We start from the raw sequence: 15,756 nt of genomic DNA, 5'->3' as shown, positions 1-15,756 counted from the left end.
TAGATGGAAAATTTTCCTAAATTTAGCTCTGATCTTATGGCTTAATCTCAGAGTTGAAGGAAGATTAAGAGAAGAATATGCCATAAAGAGATTGATATGAATAACAAAAAGATAGGTATTATGTGCATGACTAGCAATATTGATTGCTGGAAACTGAAAGAAAGGGAGGGATTATTTTGATGCTTTTTCTACAGTGAGAAACTGCATAGGCTTGGTTAGAATGTGCCAAGACATGAACTCTTCACTAGCTTGTGTGGTTAAATGTTATGAAATAGTTTCTATATCATCTTGTAAAACAAATATAAATACTAACTAGTAATTAGGTGTGATTGAGCTTGAATAGGCTTTTGGTCATTGGGCACCACATGGGCCTTGTTCTCGTTGTAGAATCTTAGAATCTTGCTGTTGTTTTCCCTCCCTTAGTAATTTGGAGAAATAACATTGTATTACTCTTCTTCTATCTGTTAGTGTCGGGAACTGTACTACTGTGTAAAAGACAGCATGGAGCGAGCAGCAGCAAGGCAGCAAAGCATTAAACCAGGTACAAGATTTTAAATGTTGGGAACATTTCCTGTTTAATCTGCAATCAGAAATTCTTTTGATTAATAACTCCTTTGAACACAATCTCCTTCTATTTGGAATTCTTGGAGTAACTCTGGGCATCCATGTGCAAGTAGCAGTTTGTTGTCTTTAGCAAGAGCGTATTTGAAAGATATTTTAAGAATTGGGCAATAATTTAGTATTAAAAATGTATTTAGTATTAAAAACGCACTTTTTAACTGAACTGAATAATGCAAAAAAAACCTAGATGAAAATATCTAGATTATTCACCTATTAATATCCTCTATTAAATTATTATTTTAATCATATTTTGATGTTTGAATTGCTTAAAACAATACCATGCAATGCAGCTCACAAATACAAACCTCCTTTGTGCTGCTTATGTGTCTGTACTTAAGACTGTGCTCTCTATGGTATTATGTGATTGCAGGCCCTTACTGTGGAGAAATGACATGTGGCATTTAAAGCAAACAAACAATACCTCAATATGATGTACAATAAATACAGGATGTACTCACATTGATGTTTCTTCATGTTACCAGAATGAAATTTCTTACAATATTTAAAATTCTAGTGTTTCTCAGAAAGCAGTGAGTGGACTCACTGAAATGGTCTCTACTATGTTTAGTTTAGTGTGTCTTTTTGCTATGCAGATCAATAGGAATTGTGGTTTTATTATTTTATATTCCCTTTCCACATACCATGACTTGGCTAATTGCTTTCTGCACTCTCTCTCTCTCTGGATTTTTGTTTTGGCTTATTGTTTTTGTTTTTTTGTTTGTTTTTTTTTCCTTTATTAACATCATAACATCACAGGCCCTGAGCTGGGTGGTGAGTTCCCTGTGCAGGATATGAAAACCGGTGAAGGAGGTCTTCTTCAGGTCACACTGGAAGGAATTAACCTGAAATTTATGCACAGTCAGGTATGAGGGAAATCTATGAGAAGACTGAGCATGAAGCTTTTTGCAGCACGCCTATATAGGTGTTTCCTCTTCCCAGAGTATCAATAAGGACAGGGGATAGCTTGATGTGGGTAAAAAAACTTAGATATATTTACACTCAAACCCACAAGCATGTATCTATATATATATATATATATGTAAAAACACACTGAAATTAAATATCAGGAAAATTATAATCTGTTAAAGAAAGATGTTGATACATCTTTCAGCTTTTTGTTTCTTGTAGTCTGAATTGTCTAAGCATGAAACAAATGTTAACCTGTATTAAGGGATAGAAAAAGTGATCAATAATAATCTAAGCTGCTGTAATGCATCACACTGTGAACAAATCCTCATTACATAAGCAGTCAGCCTTAAAGATACAGTATTTGAATTTTGCAGGTACAGAAGGCAATCTTCTGCATTATATTTAATCTATTGTATTTAAAATTTTAGAAATTATCTGTACAAGTTTGTATGAAAATGAAATAGGAAAGTGGCTCTTGATGTAATTCACAAAAATAAGAAAAAAGTACTGATTCCTTTTTCCTTCCAAATAGCAGATATTGTGGGCATAGAGGAAACACAAGTAGAACTGTCATTTCTTCCTTTCTCTGGATGTTGTTTCTGTTGCTTCCTTTGATCCTTGTTTTTTATTTTGCTTTGTTTTTTTTGTTTTGCATATATTTAATGCATGCTATGCTAGACAGTAGAATCAATTTGAAGGGAGAAGGGAGACTGTGTGTTTTTGTGTGTGTGTGTGAGAGAGAGAGAAAGAAAAGCTTCTGTCAGTTCTCTGTGGAGTGCTTTTTCCTTTCCTCCTGACTAGACTTTTCTCCCCACACAAGTTTTGTTTTTCTTTGAGGATACATCAGTGTAGATCCCACTGGAAATACACATGCATCTCAAACACACATGCTCAGAATCTTTAATACTTGTCCCAAGATCACAGCAGCACCATGTGCCACTTTGAGTTCATATGTGCCAGTATAAGGAATGGAGAGTTGTGAACCTCCCTCATTTTCCTTGCAGTCTCTTACGAGGGTAGAACCTGGATTATGTCCAGCCTGCTGTAGAGTTTCAGACCTACTCTGTGATGGAACACTTCACTTGACTAAATTACAGCTTTTATCTTTTCATTGGGTGTGCTGAAACACAAAGAACTATAAGAGGAAGTTATTGGTTGTACAGAATCCCATTTTCAAGAACTATGAAAATTCAGGTCTAAAGCCTTTGAAAATTAAAGCCTGGTCTCAAAGCAACAGTTGGATATCCTTATAGATGGATATAATAGAAATTACTTTGTCCTAAAGTAAGGACACAAAATAGGAATGTTCTGTTTGCTGCTTTGCCCAGAAGCCAAAAAAGTTCTGCTCAAACAAATGCTCATCTCTATGGAGATGACTCCATTTCATAAATGAAAAGGCAGGCACTTTCACATTTGCAGTGAGAAAAGATGTATGAAAAGACAGCCACGTCAGCAGCAGCATGGCTTCCTAAGTGCAGCAGGCATCTTCACAAGATGACACTCAGTGTTAAGCACATAGTGGGCACACATGTATCTGTGCAAAAGAAAAACTCCAGGTTCAAGCTTTTTTTATTTTTTTTTCTTCCCTAAAAGACTGAAAGGACATTCAGAAAGAAACTTTAGGGAAACCTTGTATTGATTTTTAGTGTGGGACTTTGCAGAGCATTACTTTAATTTTGTACAACAGATACTGAGACCTGTGCTACTACCAGAACTCAGAGAATACCAGCTTTACCACATCCTTCTTTAGAGAGAATGGTGTTCTAATTTGCTGTCTGTCATGAAGATTCCTATCTTTTTTCTGGAAAAGCATCTGTGCAGGTCAGACCCAGGACATATGGCAGCAATCTCCCTCACCTGAAGGATTATTCCTTCCCTTTATCACCTTTCCAATGAAGCTGTAGCCAGACGAGTTGCCATTACTTGAGATGGATATTGAAACAAGTGCAGTTCTGGAAAATACACTGCACTTATTCAATGTGTTTAATTCTTGGTCTGTTAGATTATATTGCCAGCTGACCAGGGCATTCAGTGCCATTTAGGGGATCTAAGATATATATTCTTGTTTTCCTTCTCAAAGCAAAGTGTCTAGACAGATATCAAATGTGTGTCATTTGAGGGTTTCTGTAGAATGGACAACTGTAGCAGTTACATAAAGGATTCCTACTATTGACTCCTACTAGTTGCACCATGCAAAAAAAAATTCCCTCCAGTTTCATAATCTTTGGAGCTAAAGGATGTTGGCATTCTTATTCTGACACTCATCAACCAGTCTGTTTTCTTAATAAAAGGTGTGCTATTCTGGATGATTTTTTCTTTTCATTTCTTGTATACATTGTGTGAATTGCTCCCTAAGGTGGTTGATTTCAGAATATTTATAAAAGCATCATTATAACCACGATCCCACAGCCATTTTTTGGTATTGAAAATGGCATTTTCTATTTCTGTTGAGTTTGAATGGGGATACTGGCCAACAAAAGCCTACAGGATCTCATCAGGCCCAGCTTTCTCTTCATCTTCCTCTCCTTACTTAGTATGAAGGCCCTGTTCTTGGCTATGTTTCCAAGTATTCTTTTCAGTATTGTGGCTTACTAGTATAAGGAATTTCTATTGCTCAGCTTGATTGGACATCATAACATTAATTTAGAACATAGGAAGAAGAGGGGTTTCCACTTTTTAAAAGAAAAGTATAAATGGAGCCTACCTGAAAAGACTGAACATACTGCTTCAGTGTGAAGCTGGCTGTTATGAAGCTGTTTTTGAAGGCTCTTGGTTTGCAGTGTGTGTACTTTCTTAGTGTCTTGTGAGTACCTTAGGAAATGTCTCAGATGCATGGTGGGACAACCTGTTATTGACCTGTGGGAGTTGCCTTTAGTGTTCACAGATTGTCTCAACACATCTCAACATATAAGTTTAAGAATAAAAAATGCTGAAGTCTCTTTGTGCCTAGCAGGTCAGAGGATGTTCTTTAGAGTAGGGAGGAGTCAAGTATACCTGTGGTGTTGGCAGATAATTCTGAGTTCACATCTACACATTCTGTTGTAATATTGGGACTCAGTAGCCTGTGCCCATTACAAATCCATCTGTGTCAAAAAGAGATAGAAGCTTAATAAGATGCATAAAGCACATGCCCATCTACAGTAGGATCCACACTGAATGCTCTGTCTTGAGGAACCACAGTTTCCCTAGGGTAAGTAACTGCTATTTCCTTTATGCGTGTTTTCTGATGGAGTGAGAGGAGAGCATCTCCTCTGTCCCTTAAACAATAGAGCAAAAAATTGCCCTTTAACTCATATCTTCTGAAAATGGATTGTAATTGTGACAAACTTGATAAATTTTCATCTTGCTCATAGGTCTTGTGGAAATCAGCACTCTGTAACATTAACTCAGATCATGAGCACCTGGGGCAGTCAAGTCTCTTAGGCACTCTTCCCAAATAAAATGACCAGTGTTTTGTCTGAGTCTTTCTGTTGAGGTTCTGAATTTTTGTACTTCAGACTATTAGCAAAAACTTTTCACAGAAATGATTACAGAAAAACAGAACTGAGTGCAGTAAAGAAAGTATTCTGTTATTGATTTGTTTATTCTGTAAGTATACCTCAAAAATAAAATGTTTTTGACCAAGTAAACTGATATAAAACATGAATGAAAACAGGCAAATAATAAAAAGATGGGATTAAGTCTCCTTTCCCTTGAGTGCTTGAACATAAGCAGAAAGCAAGAATTTTTTTTTGTTATGTTAAGTGGAATTTTTGGGGTTTTATGTTGAACAAAAAATATCTCAGGTCTGCTGGTTAGTTCTCTGCCAATAAAAATAATAATAAAATTCCTTTGACTTGAAAATCAGTATGTCTTATCTCAGATGTACGGTGCATTTACTGATCTCTCTTGATACAGATAAGTCTCTTCAAAAAACCCCACAATAATTTCTAGTGTCGACATCCTTTGTCTTTCATACATAGTATATCATGCATGACTACATTGGTGTTGCTAATATGGATTCAAGAGGGTTGCAGAGTTTTCCTTTCCCTTCTTTCCAAGACAGTTAAGTTTCTCCAGTACCAATTTAAAGAAAGAAACCCTGAGATCATGGTGTCCTAAAGGTGTAGGCACTCAAAGTATGAAAACACACTATTGTAATACAGTTTTGCAAGGACCTCTCTAAGGTGTTTGGCATAGACACTCCGAATATTAGGGCAATGTTGCTCTTAGTGTTTCTCTTGCCTTGAAAAGCAAGTCTACTAGAAACTGGGATATGGATTAGAGTCCTTATAGCACTTGCTACAGCTTCTTAAGTCTGTCTACTGACTTTGACCCTTCTGGAGTTGTGCACATAAGAAGGGGCTGTTTTGTATCTTCAGCTAGATTGGATGTTAAACTCATTATGCAAAGAGAACTTGTTTATTCATGCAATCTTGGCATCTACATTCTGGACTGGAAAACCTCGTCAAGTAGTTCAACTGCTTTTGTCTTTTGGGATTCATGTATGTAAAACATGACTTTAAGGCAGGTTTGTTTTCCAAATGACTTGCTCAACTGGCAGAGCCATATGTCAAGTGAGTAAACCATAGAGAAGGATCCAAACTCCCCCATCCTGCTTAAAGCAGAAAACTGGTACTGACTGTTAAAAGGAGATGGTTCTAAGAGTAACTCTGAAGATTATTTGTCATAAACTCTAGTAAAATCTTACATGGCAGAACTGTCAGAGAGAAGAAAGGTTGGTGGTTCCTCATTGGATTCAATGTCTATGTGGTAGGTTAGGAGGATCAGTATCAGGGTGGGAAGTATAGTGCCCCTTACCTGCCCTCTGTGCTGGAGGAGGATGCATGGAGGGGCAGAAACTACCTGGGATGGATCAGAGGCTACAAACAGTGCCAAATTTGGGAGCCAGCTTTATTCTCGTCCCCCTCTTTTGGTGTATTTCAGGTGTGTTGGTATTCTTTTTGCAATAACTCATTTGAGTGCCTGAAGGGGTAGCAATGTTGGATATGTCAGAGTTACTAACTCCTTCGTTTCTCTTCCATGCTTTCTCCTCCTGCAAGGAGCGGAAGGTATTTCATCTTCTGCTGTCTTCGCTTCTTAGCACTTTTAAGTTTTTTGTTGATTTCTAGCATTGTGGCAAGTTTGTCTTCTGAATATTTATTTCACCCTTTATTTATATATTAAACTGTAAATGAACTGGTAGTGTATGCTATAAAACTTCAGGTTGTATCTGTTGTGATGATGTTTTTGTTTAATTTTGATTTTTGATTTAAAAAAAACCTCCAAACCCAACTAATTTTATGCTACTTTTCCTCCTGTTTTTGTAGGTTTTCATAGAGCTGAATCACATTAAAAAGTGCAATACTGTGCGAGGAGTCTTTGTCCTGGAGGAATTTGGTAATTACATTATTTTGATATTAGGTCTGTACTCACATGGCAGTAACTCAAATTTCCAGTCTTCAGATTCAGAGTTGCACTGCAATTTCAGAGATGGGAGAGAGTGTAGATTGCATATAAGAGTTGCCTGAGAGATGGGTGACTTGACATAAAAATCTGCACATTGATTTTTATCATATTGAGATTTGTGAACTTGGCACTTTTTATTATTAGACAGAAAAAAGGTCCTGAGTCTTCTGAAATAACAAAAACCAGATGTGGATTTATGTGTGGATTTTCTTTGGTGTGTTCCTTTTTCATCTGAGAAGCCACATTTTTAAAGCAGGATTTAAAGCTGATCTTTCTCAACACACCATGCTTTCATTGCAAAGAATTACTGTTAATTGCAAAGCTTTCTTTTTGCTCTAGGTGTAGTTAAATTTTTGTTGAATGGAGCAGAAACTGTTTTGTCAGGTGTATTTTATTTATCCTGTGATTTTTATTTTAGAGCATGAGTGGAAAACTAAAGGTTAAGGAGAACAGAGAGTTTGTGCTGTTTTGGTCAGTTGTTGCTATTGCATATCTGCCTACACCAGAGGCTGGGCAAAATTTCAGGTTACTCTTCAATGTTAGTGTCAGTCACAATATCCTTAACTAGGGTCTGAAAAATATGAGTGACTTCAGATGCAGCTCTCTGGAAGGGTGATCCACATACTTCTCTTGAAACTCAAATTGGTTCATTCTTCCAGCCTTCTTTGAGACATTTCTTTAGGTCTTAAGAGTGTGTATGAAACATACAAAAAGAAGCTGAAATTGTCAATATTCCATAGTAGATCAGCATACATACTTTGGCCATTAATCAGAATCTGAATCAGCAGCTCCCATTACCAAGACTCTCACTGTTCTTTGGTACTTTGAACAGAATGTTCTGGCTGAGGGGTTCTCCCTTTAATTATAGAAGACTATTAACATTATATTTTTGAAATTAATGTCATTGTCCATGACAATGTGTTGTCTCCTTTGGGTGACACGAAGTTCTAAGTGATAAAACCCTTCTGACTGTTGCAGTTTGCTTGTTGTTTACCATAAATCTCCCAGGTGTTTCAGATTTTAATTAGTGAACATTTTTTTTCCATTTTTTGAAAATGTTGTTCATGGTTCATATGATCAGATCTATATATTTAAACCACAAATATTTTCTAATAGCTTAAATATTCATAAGTTCTGTTCAATTTCTGTTCCTTTGATATCATGTTTTTACCCTGATGGACACGATTCATTTTATTACTTACAGAAATTTCTTAAGTCAGTAAAAGATTATTGATGGATTTTACAAAGAGAAGTAATTCAGAAGCCATAAAATTAGCTTAAAGAATGACTCCAGCTTCTGAAATCTTTACTTAAAAGAAATTATTTGGATCAGAAATTAATTTTGGATCATTTTTTGAGGTTTTATGCAAAGTAATTCTTTTAATAGTTTATTTATATTGGACAAGAAGAAAGACAGTGTTTGACCTGGTTATTTCTAGTTAATCTACATTGGCGACTCTGTAACAGAGCATTTCGCCCCTAAATAATGTCTGATAAATGTAAGAAAAAGAACTTCTTATTTTTTTACAAAAGATTTTGTAATGAAGGGCCTATTTCAAGAGCTAGAATTGTCATATGGAACTCATAAAAGGGTAATTTAAATAAGCAATTAAAAATAAACAGAGTTGAAACCTACAAGCAAAAACTGAAAAATTAAACCATTTGAGTTAAAAATAGCCTCTCACAAAACTGAGGTCAAAGACAAGAACCAATTTATATGTATCAAATAAGATTGACAACTTGCCCATCCAGCTAATACTGAGAAAAAAAAAAAACCAAAGAGAGGATGTTGCAGAGGAGCTAAATTTTCATTCTTATGCCAAGATTAGAGTGTACTTCAGAGCTGTTATCTGAATTGTTGTAAAGGTGAGAGGATATGACAATCTGTCCTGTTCAAGATAAATGAACCTGTTTGGTAAGAGTAGACTAAAAGCATTCAGCAAAAACTTGCTTGGACTTTTTAAGAATGAAGTTATTTAGTGTCAAACGTTGTAAACCTTGCCATCAGATTTATTACAGTAGGAGCATATTGAAGTAGTAGATGCTCTGAGAAAGGTAGAGGCTGGTAAGTGTGCATACTCCAGTCTGAAGGGAAGTACTTCAATGCAAGATTTTGATTTTACCAAGCATGAGTGCTCCAAATTAGCACAGGAGGAAATTAAATGTCTGTTTGTGTTAATGCTGGATTTAGATGACAGCATTGATCACAGTTGGACTTGTGGTTTCAGAGCAGGGTACAAGCAGTTCAGGAATTGTGTCCCACAAATGAAAGTGTAAACTTAAGTAAGTGAGGAAATGTAAGGCTTTCCCTCTGGAATTTGAGTTACTGCTGTGTACTTGTGCTTTACTTTCTTGTGGCCCCTTCACCGCCGCTGCTATGAAAACCTTCATTCTCCAGCAGGTAAAGTGATCTCCCCTAAACTCATTCTGTGGTAGCACCATATTTTCATTTACAGGACCAAAGGCTGCAGGATGGTGCTTAATTTACTCCCTTCATCCACTCAGTTCAAGAGAATCAGGAATAACTTCTAATGTTAGAAGAAAAGTGCTAATCTCTCACTTGAGGCTTGAATCTTTGAAAGCTTGGGTCTTTTCTTTGGGTTTTTTCTTATTGTGGTGGGGGGGGGTCTTTTCTTTCTTTTGTGGGAGGGCAGTTCCTTTTTTCCTTTCTTCCTTTTTTTCTTTGTATTCTGCAGTGGTAGTGCTTTGACTTCTGTGTTTGTAAATGCAAACCCACTCTTCTTAATCTTCCTAACTCAGTCCTCTCAGGAGAATTTTCTGCATTGGAAGGACTGTGAAGGAGTTCTTTACTTAAAGACAAGGCAACTTATTGTGAAGTGGAGAGACAGTACCTTGCCTAGCTCCTCTCCTGTTGCCTCTCTTCCTATTCTCAGTTATGATACAGGACTTTACAGCTTCCCTTCTCTCCTTCCCTCGTGGCACAAGGTCCTTACAGCTTTCCCTTCCTGCTTTTTGAAGAGTATATGAACAGTTGTATGTTATCCAGTGGGCAGTGAGACTTACACAGCTGTAAAAGTCCTACCCTATTTGGCTGTGCACCAGCCTCACTCCCACCTTTATCCCCTGGTGACATGGAGTTAATTTGGAACATCTGGTGCCAACGGGTAAGGTAGCTTGGATGTGCACCTCCTTCTCTCCCCAGCTTTAGTCTCTGATATCACTGGGGCAGTGCAGCCTGGGTGTGCACTTCCCCTGTTTCTCAGCCCTTCATGCACCTGCCAGCTCCAAGGAGAGTGAGAGTTGAAAAATAAAACAAAAATATTACTTTTTACCATCATATTCTGTGCTTTTCAATAGATTATTTTCAAGAATGACAATACCATGACATAGGGGAATTAGTAGGTACTGGTTTATATTTTGAGAACTTTCTCAAACCCAGTCTGCACTGCCTTCTCTTGGCCCCTTAGAGTGTGATCCGTCTCCCTCTCCAGCGTTTAGCTGTGTCATATCATAGTTGAAGAGATGACATCTGCATGGATAGGTTTTGTTGTGGACTTCTCCTGGTTCTTCATACTGAACTCATCTGCCTCTGTTTTTTTTTTTTCTTGTCACTAGTACTATGTGTAATAAAACATTTATCCTTCTTCTATGAACCTGGAATGATTTGGTTTTGCATAATTTCTGTACTGCTTCTTCTAAGTTCTTTTGTTGTGACACAGAAATTTCATGGCAAATTCCAGCTATTCTGGAAGGGAAGTACTCAGAGTTGGTCGTGGTATTCCCCTGATACAGACATTTTAAATTTGCCAGTTGTATGTTCTAGTGTGGTGTTTGTTCTCTTCTGGTGATTTCCCATGGTATCTGTTCACAACATTTGCAGACCAAGTGTGGGCCAAAGGCACAGCTCAGATGCACTGCACAAGAACAGGGTGGTTATAGGTTGCTTTTTTATGCATTCCAAAATGAGAACAAAAGACAAATTTCCTTTAGCTATATTATGCCAGTTTTCTATCAGTTTGAGGCAATGCAACGGAACAGGGTCAGATTTTATGGATAATAGATTTTTTTCATCAGTGCCCTATTCCACTTTTTATATAAAGATTTCTATAAACCAACCAGCCTGATATTTTAGGACTGTGTGTCACTGAACTCAGCATTTTATTTTAAGGCAACTCATTCAAAAACTATGTATGTTTTCAGTGAGTATGTCAAGTAAATACCATCACACACATCCTATACAGGAGAAAGAATATCTTGAGAAACTTAAAATAGAGCTGAGAAACAGTCTTCTAGTTAAGAAAAAATTCTCCCTCAGCTCCTTCCCCCCCCCCTGGATTTCACTAGTTTACTATACAGTGTCCAACAGTTCTTTTGAGATCTGTTACTCAGCAGAGAAGGATTCAAACATCTCAAGGGTAAAATCATCAGGACTTGTATAGTGACAAATTCCTATGGAATTTTTGGGTTATGTTTTATTGTAGTAGGCATTAGGCATATTTTGTCATTAAGCATATTTTTTCATTATTTTTACTGTCTAGCAGGAATAAGTAATCTGAGAAAAGCCAGAGTCTCTTAAGAACCATCAAATATCTGCTGTGCCAAACAGAAACAGAGAAATTTTTTGCCAGCTCGAGTAATTTATTATGACATTACCAGTGTCTTCCAAGGACATATATAATGTAAATGAAAAGAAGTATGCAGAAGTAAGGGATAGTGAAGTGCCCTGTACCTGCACCTGCTGTCTGTCTGCATCCCTTCCCTTTCCCATGGGAACGTTGTGCTATTTCTTTCCCGTTTGCCTCTCGTTTTTTGAACTTTTTGTTTTGTCTCTTGCCCGTCCGGTTTTAGTTCCTGAAACTAAAGAAGTGGTGAGCCACAAGTACAAGACGCCAATGGTGAGTCCACTCTGGTGCCTCTGGTGGTTGTCTAGAGGATGTGACTTTACATTTTCATGTGGAGACATTGAGGCTGCAGGATTTACAGTGAAACACCCGCTGCTCTTTATGATGTTTTCATTAGGGGGAAACAGCAAAACTCAGTGATTGTTGGATCTCTGAGTGCTAGAAGAACTCAGCTGTAGTGCAGAAAGCACTGTCTCCTTTTTTTAAGTTCAATTTGGCATTGAACTTTAGCACAATAAGAACTGGTGGAACTGTTAATTTTAAGACAGTGCAGAACACAATCCTTACTTCATGGAACCAATGGAAAGGGAGACTTCTTCCTAAGAATAAAATTATTATTATAAGAGTTCACAAAAAATTCCCATCTCCTCATGAGCAATGACTTGTGAGAGAACAGTAAAAATATTGATTCCTGCTGTATAGATGAGTTCTGTTATAATGTTCAGATTTTATAACATTTTTTGTGAACACCAGCAGTTGATAATGATACTTAACACCTTTATACATGATCAGACTTAGATGCACTCATGAGGAAGAAATAGAAACCAATGATTGTCATCAGAACTGAAATTTCAGTTGAAGTCTGAAATGCAGTTTGCACATTTGGTGATTTCATGGAAACTCAGTCCTTCAGAAGAATAGAGAGCAAAATTATTTGAAGAATCTGGAAATGTTTTAGAACAAAATGCTTAGAATATATGTAGTTTAAGAAGCAAATAGCTGTATCTGTTGGTAAGAAAAGCCAGTTTAATGGGAAAAAAAGTATTTTATGGAGGTGTTTTGGCTTGTACTGTAATACAGCAAAACATGTTGTTATGTTTATTATCTTTACAAAAATTTTAAATGTCAGTTTAAAGGACAAGAATTTTTAAGATCACCAGAACAGCTGGTATTAGAAGTAATGTATAAGTTAAGTCTTACCTTCACTGAATTGTGCTGCCAGTCACAAGGTAAAAGAGGATTTTGGGTTATATAACAGCACAGTTAATCAGTTAAATAATTGTAAAATTGAGTAGTGCTATGTGAAACCCTCTCTTTAGTTAGCTCTTCCAACCCCTCCTAGAAAACATCTTGTAATTTCATGCAACAGACCAAAAGCAAATACACAGAATGATTTTTCTAAAGCCAGTTGGCCAACTTTCTAGCTTAGCATACTGTTCTTAAAAATTATTAAATCATACTGTTAAGCAGCTAATGTTTTTATCCCAAAGGAATTTTTTAGCTTGTTATATGGCTCTTCTCTCTCTGTCCCAGTTAGAAGATGGTAGGGGACACATTTTCCTGATTTTGTCTGTAGCCAGAGTAGTTGTCCCATGAAGGAAGACATGCAGGAAAATACAAATGTGCAATGGCTTTTGTTAAACGCTTAATCTAAATTTTAGTATCTCTTCTTCTAAATTCTTGTAGGCTCATGAGATCTGCTACTCCGTGCTGTGTCTCTTCTCTTATGTGGCTGCAATTCGTGGAAAAGAGGCAGAAAACAAAAGCAAACCACCTCGACCAGTTTCCAGTTGATCATGATACTTGGAAATGTCTACCCTTTGGCACACTGATATGCAGTACTCCCAGTTTTACTGCAATTACTGGAGCTCATTTTCTGTCTTTTATGAGAACTCGATTATTTATGTATGACCCTGCAAGTCTTTCCCCATAGAAAAACCTAAGCCTTCCCTGTTCAGTCTCCTTCTGAATTCATCCTTGATGGAGTTTTTAAATGAGCTTTTAATCAGACAGTTTTGAGCATCTGCATCCAGCTGTGAGTGACTTACTCTGGACATTCCTTTGAAATTCCTTTTTTGTTGAGATGACTAACAGCTTGAGTTTGGTTGTTTTTTGTTCTAGTGGTACTTGTTACAATTTGATCACTTTACAACTGCAGGCTTCTGCTTTCAGATTTCTCTGGTATGTGCTCAGTGAAAGCAGCCTGGTCCTGTATGTTGTTTCAATGTTGTGTTTTTGTTGTTTTCCTTCTGTGTTGTTCATTTTTAATTACCAACATGACGATGCTGTCACATAGTTCTACAGTCCCTTTTGGTAGAGATGAACAATTTTGCTGTCATATTCTTAAAATATCCTGTGACAGTTGGAGTTTGGTTATTTAATTGGTCCATCTCTGGAGATGTCTGCTTCTCAAGTGAAGAGGGAAACGGTAGTATAAGTGTAAAAAACCTCAACACTTCACGGGTTCTGTGGATTTTCAAATGGGAGTTTAGGTAACATTTGTAGCTCCCTCAACAGTAGAGTTCACAGATGCAAATAAGCACTCCTTAAAGCAGTTAATCACAGGGATTAGAAAATGAATAAGGCAGTGTAAAACTTGGCAGAAGCACAGTACAGAAATCTGCAGAACATGTTCAGAAGCCCAGAGGATTTTGCTGTCTCCAAATTTTTTTTACTATTACTTTTTATTTTTTTTTTTCAATCTGTACCTGTATATGAAGGGATCTTGAAAATATTGTGTTTATGTATAAAAAAATGTAGTTAAAACTATCCATCACATTCCTTATTTTAAATAGGCTGGATATGAATGTTTTTTTCATCTTGTTTTTGTTCTTGAACTGTACTGTACTTGTCTGGAAAGCTCTTAGGATGCTGGAAGGTGAGACTATCTAGAGAAAATAATGTTACATGTAAAATACCAGGAAAAATTGCTCTGATACAAACTGATGTATTGTATGTTTTGACATAGAATTCTGACTAAATGCACCCAGAAATAACCCTGTTTTGGCTTGGTCAGGGTATCTACCATTTAAAATGGAATATACTAGTTTGGTTGAAGATGATGTAAATATTATAGTATCACATCTATTTATAGAAACTGTACAGCTCTCTGAATGTGAAAATAAAATGTCATTCAACCAGCAACTAGTTTTCGTCCTCCTGTGTTTTTCTATCATTTGTTATTCTAAAACAAATCTAATTATATTAAAATACACCACACACATACATGAAATAGTGGCAAAGACTCTAAAGAGAGTATCTACATTTCTTCCCATATAAGCAGCTTTAAATAATTTGTTTTTTGTTTTTTTTCTTCTAACACAACATCTGTGTCATTTATCTTTAAAGCAAAGTGTTTGAAAAACATGAATAGGGAAAACAGACACATCTGAAATATGGAAATTTCTTTTGCATGCTTGCAAGTAGAAGCAGTACGTAAATGATCTTTCATCCTTTCCTAACATTAAAGCAAAACTGAAATTGGCAAATAAGGAAATGAGCCTGGTTTGAATTTATTTTCTTTCTTTTGTCTTCTGAGACCATAAATTTTCTTATAGCAATATCTGAATTTTTAGCATTTGTGCTTTTGTGCATACTACTGTATTTCAAATACAGTTACAACTGAAAGCACTTTGGTTTGCAATAGAGGTTCCATTTATGCAATGCTGTGTCCCACTCCAGTAGACAATTTCAATTTTTAGGTTGTAATTATGTTAGTAGGCCTATTAACATAATCAACTTAAAATTATAGGGGGAAGATTATTAAGTGCATAACATCGTTTACTATATACAGCTCCTTTTAAAATTACATAAGCTGCTGTCTGCTGTAGGCTGATTAGAAATGTCAGTGCAGAATAAGGCTTTTAAAGTACTTAATGATAAAAATGGCTCTCTGTCCCTTTTGACAGAATTTATTTTGAAGAGCAAGTGTGAGTAAATATAGTCCTTGCAGTTCTGGGGTTGGGATGAATCACTAACAAGCTCAGCAAGTGCACTGACACTGAGGTAGCTGCTCTTTAGGTGAGACTTGGCTTCAAAATGGAGACATTTTTGCAATATTTAAAATCTTTCACATACTTGATGTTGGGGGTGTAGCATATTCATCTGAGCCAAAGATGTGCTGTGCAGAGTTTCCACCACTAAATCCCAGTGCTGCTCTCTGGATACCAAGTGCAAATGCAGGTTGGATTTTAAA

At 36.6% G+C, this 15,756-nt stretch overlaps 1 protein-coding gene across 25 annotated transcripts in view; it reads left to right on the top strand.

The window, feature by feature from the left end:
- The window catches only part of MADD (MAP kinase activating death domain), a 67,711-nt gene extending 53,006 nt beyond the window's left edge, over positions 1-14,705 (top strand). For 14 of the 25 annotated variants that reach the window (XM_088166859.1, XM_088166858.1, XM_088166867.1 and 11 more), the window contains 5 exons: positions 469-541; positions 1,378-1,484; positions 6,840-6,909; positions 11,788-11,834; positions 13,248-14,705. In XM_088166859.1, the coding sequence (XP_088022985.1) occupies positions 469-541; positions 1,378-1,484; positions 6,840-6,909; positions 11,788-11,834; positions 13,248-13,355 (405 nt within the window). In that variant the 3' untranslated portion in view covers positions 13,356-14,705. The remainder of the gene's footprint in view (positions 1-468; positions 542-1,377; positions 1,485-6,839; positions 6,910-11,787; positions 11,835-13,247) is intronic. The other 11 variants (XM_088166880.1, XM_088166879.1, XM_088166877.1 and 8 more) reach the window with 2 other exon arrangements.
- The last annotated feature ends 1,051 nt before the right edge of the window (positions 14,706-15,756 follow it).

The sequence above is a fragment of the Sturnus vulgaris genome, chromosome 6, assembly GCF_052056855.1.
Source record: "Sturnus vulgaris isolate bStuVul1 chromosome 6, bStuVul1.hap1, whole genome shotgun sequence".
Lineage (NCBI taxonomy): Eukaryota > Metazoa > Chordata > Aves > Passeriformes > Sturnidae > Sturnus > Sturnus vulgaris.
This window is presented reverse-complemented; position numbering and strand designations above follow the sequence as displayed.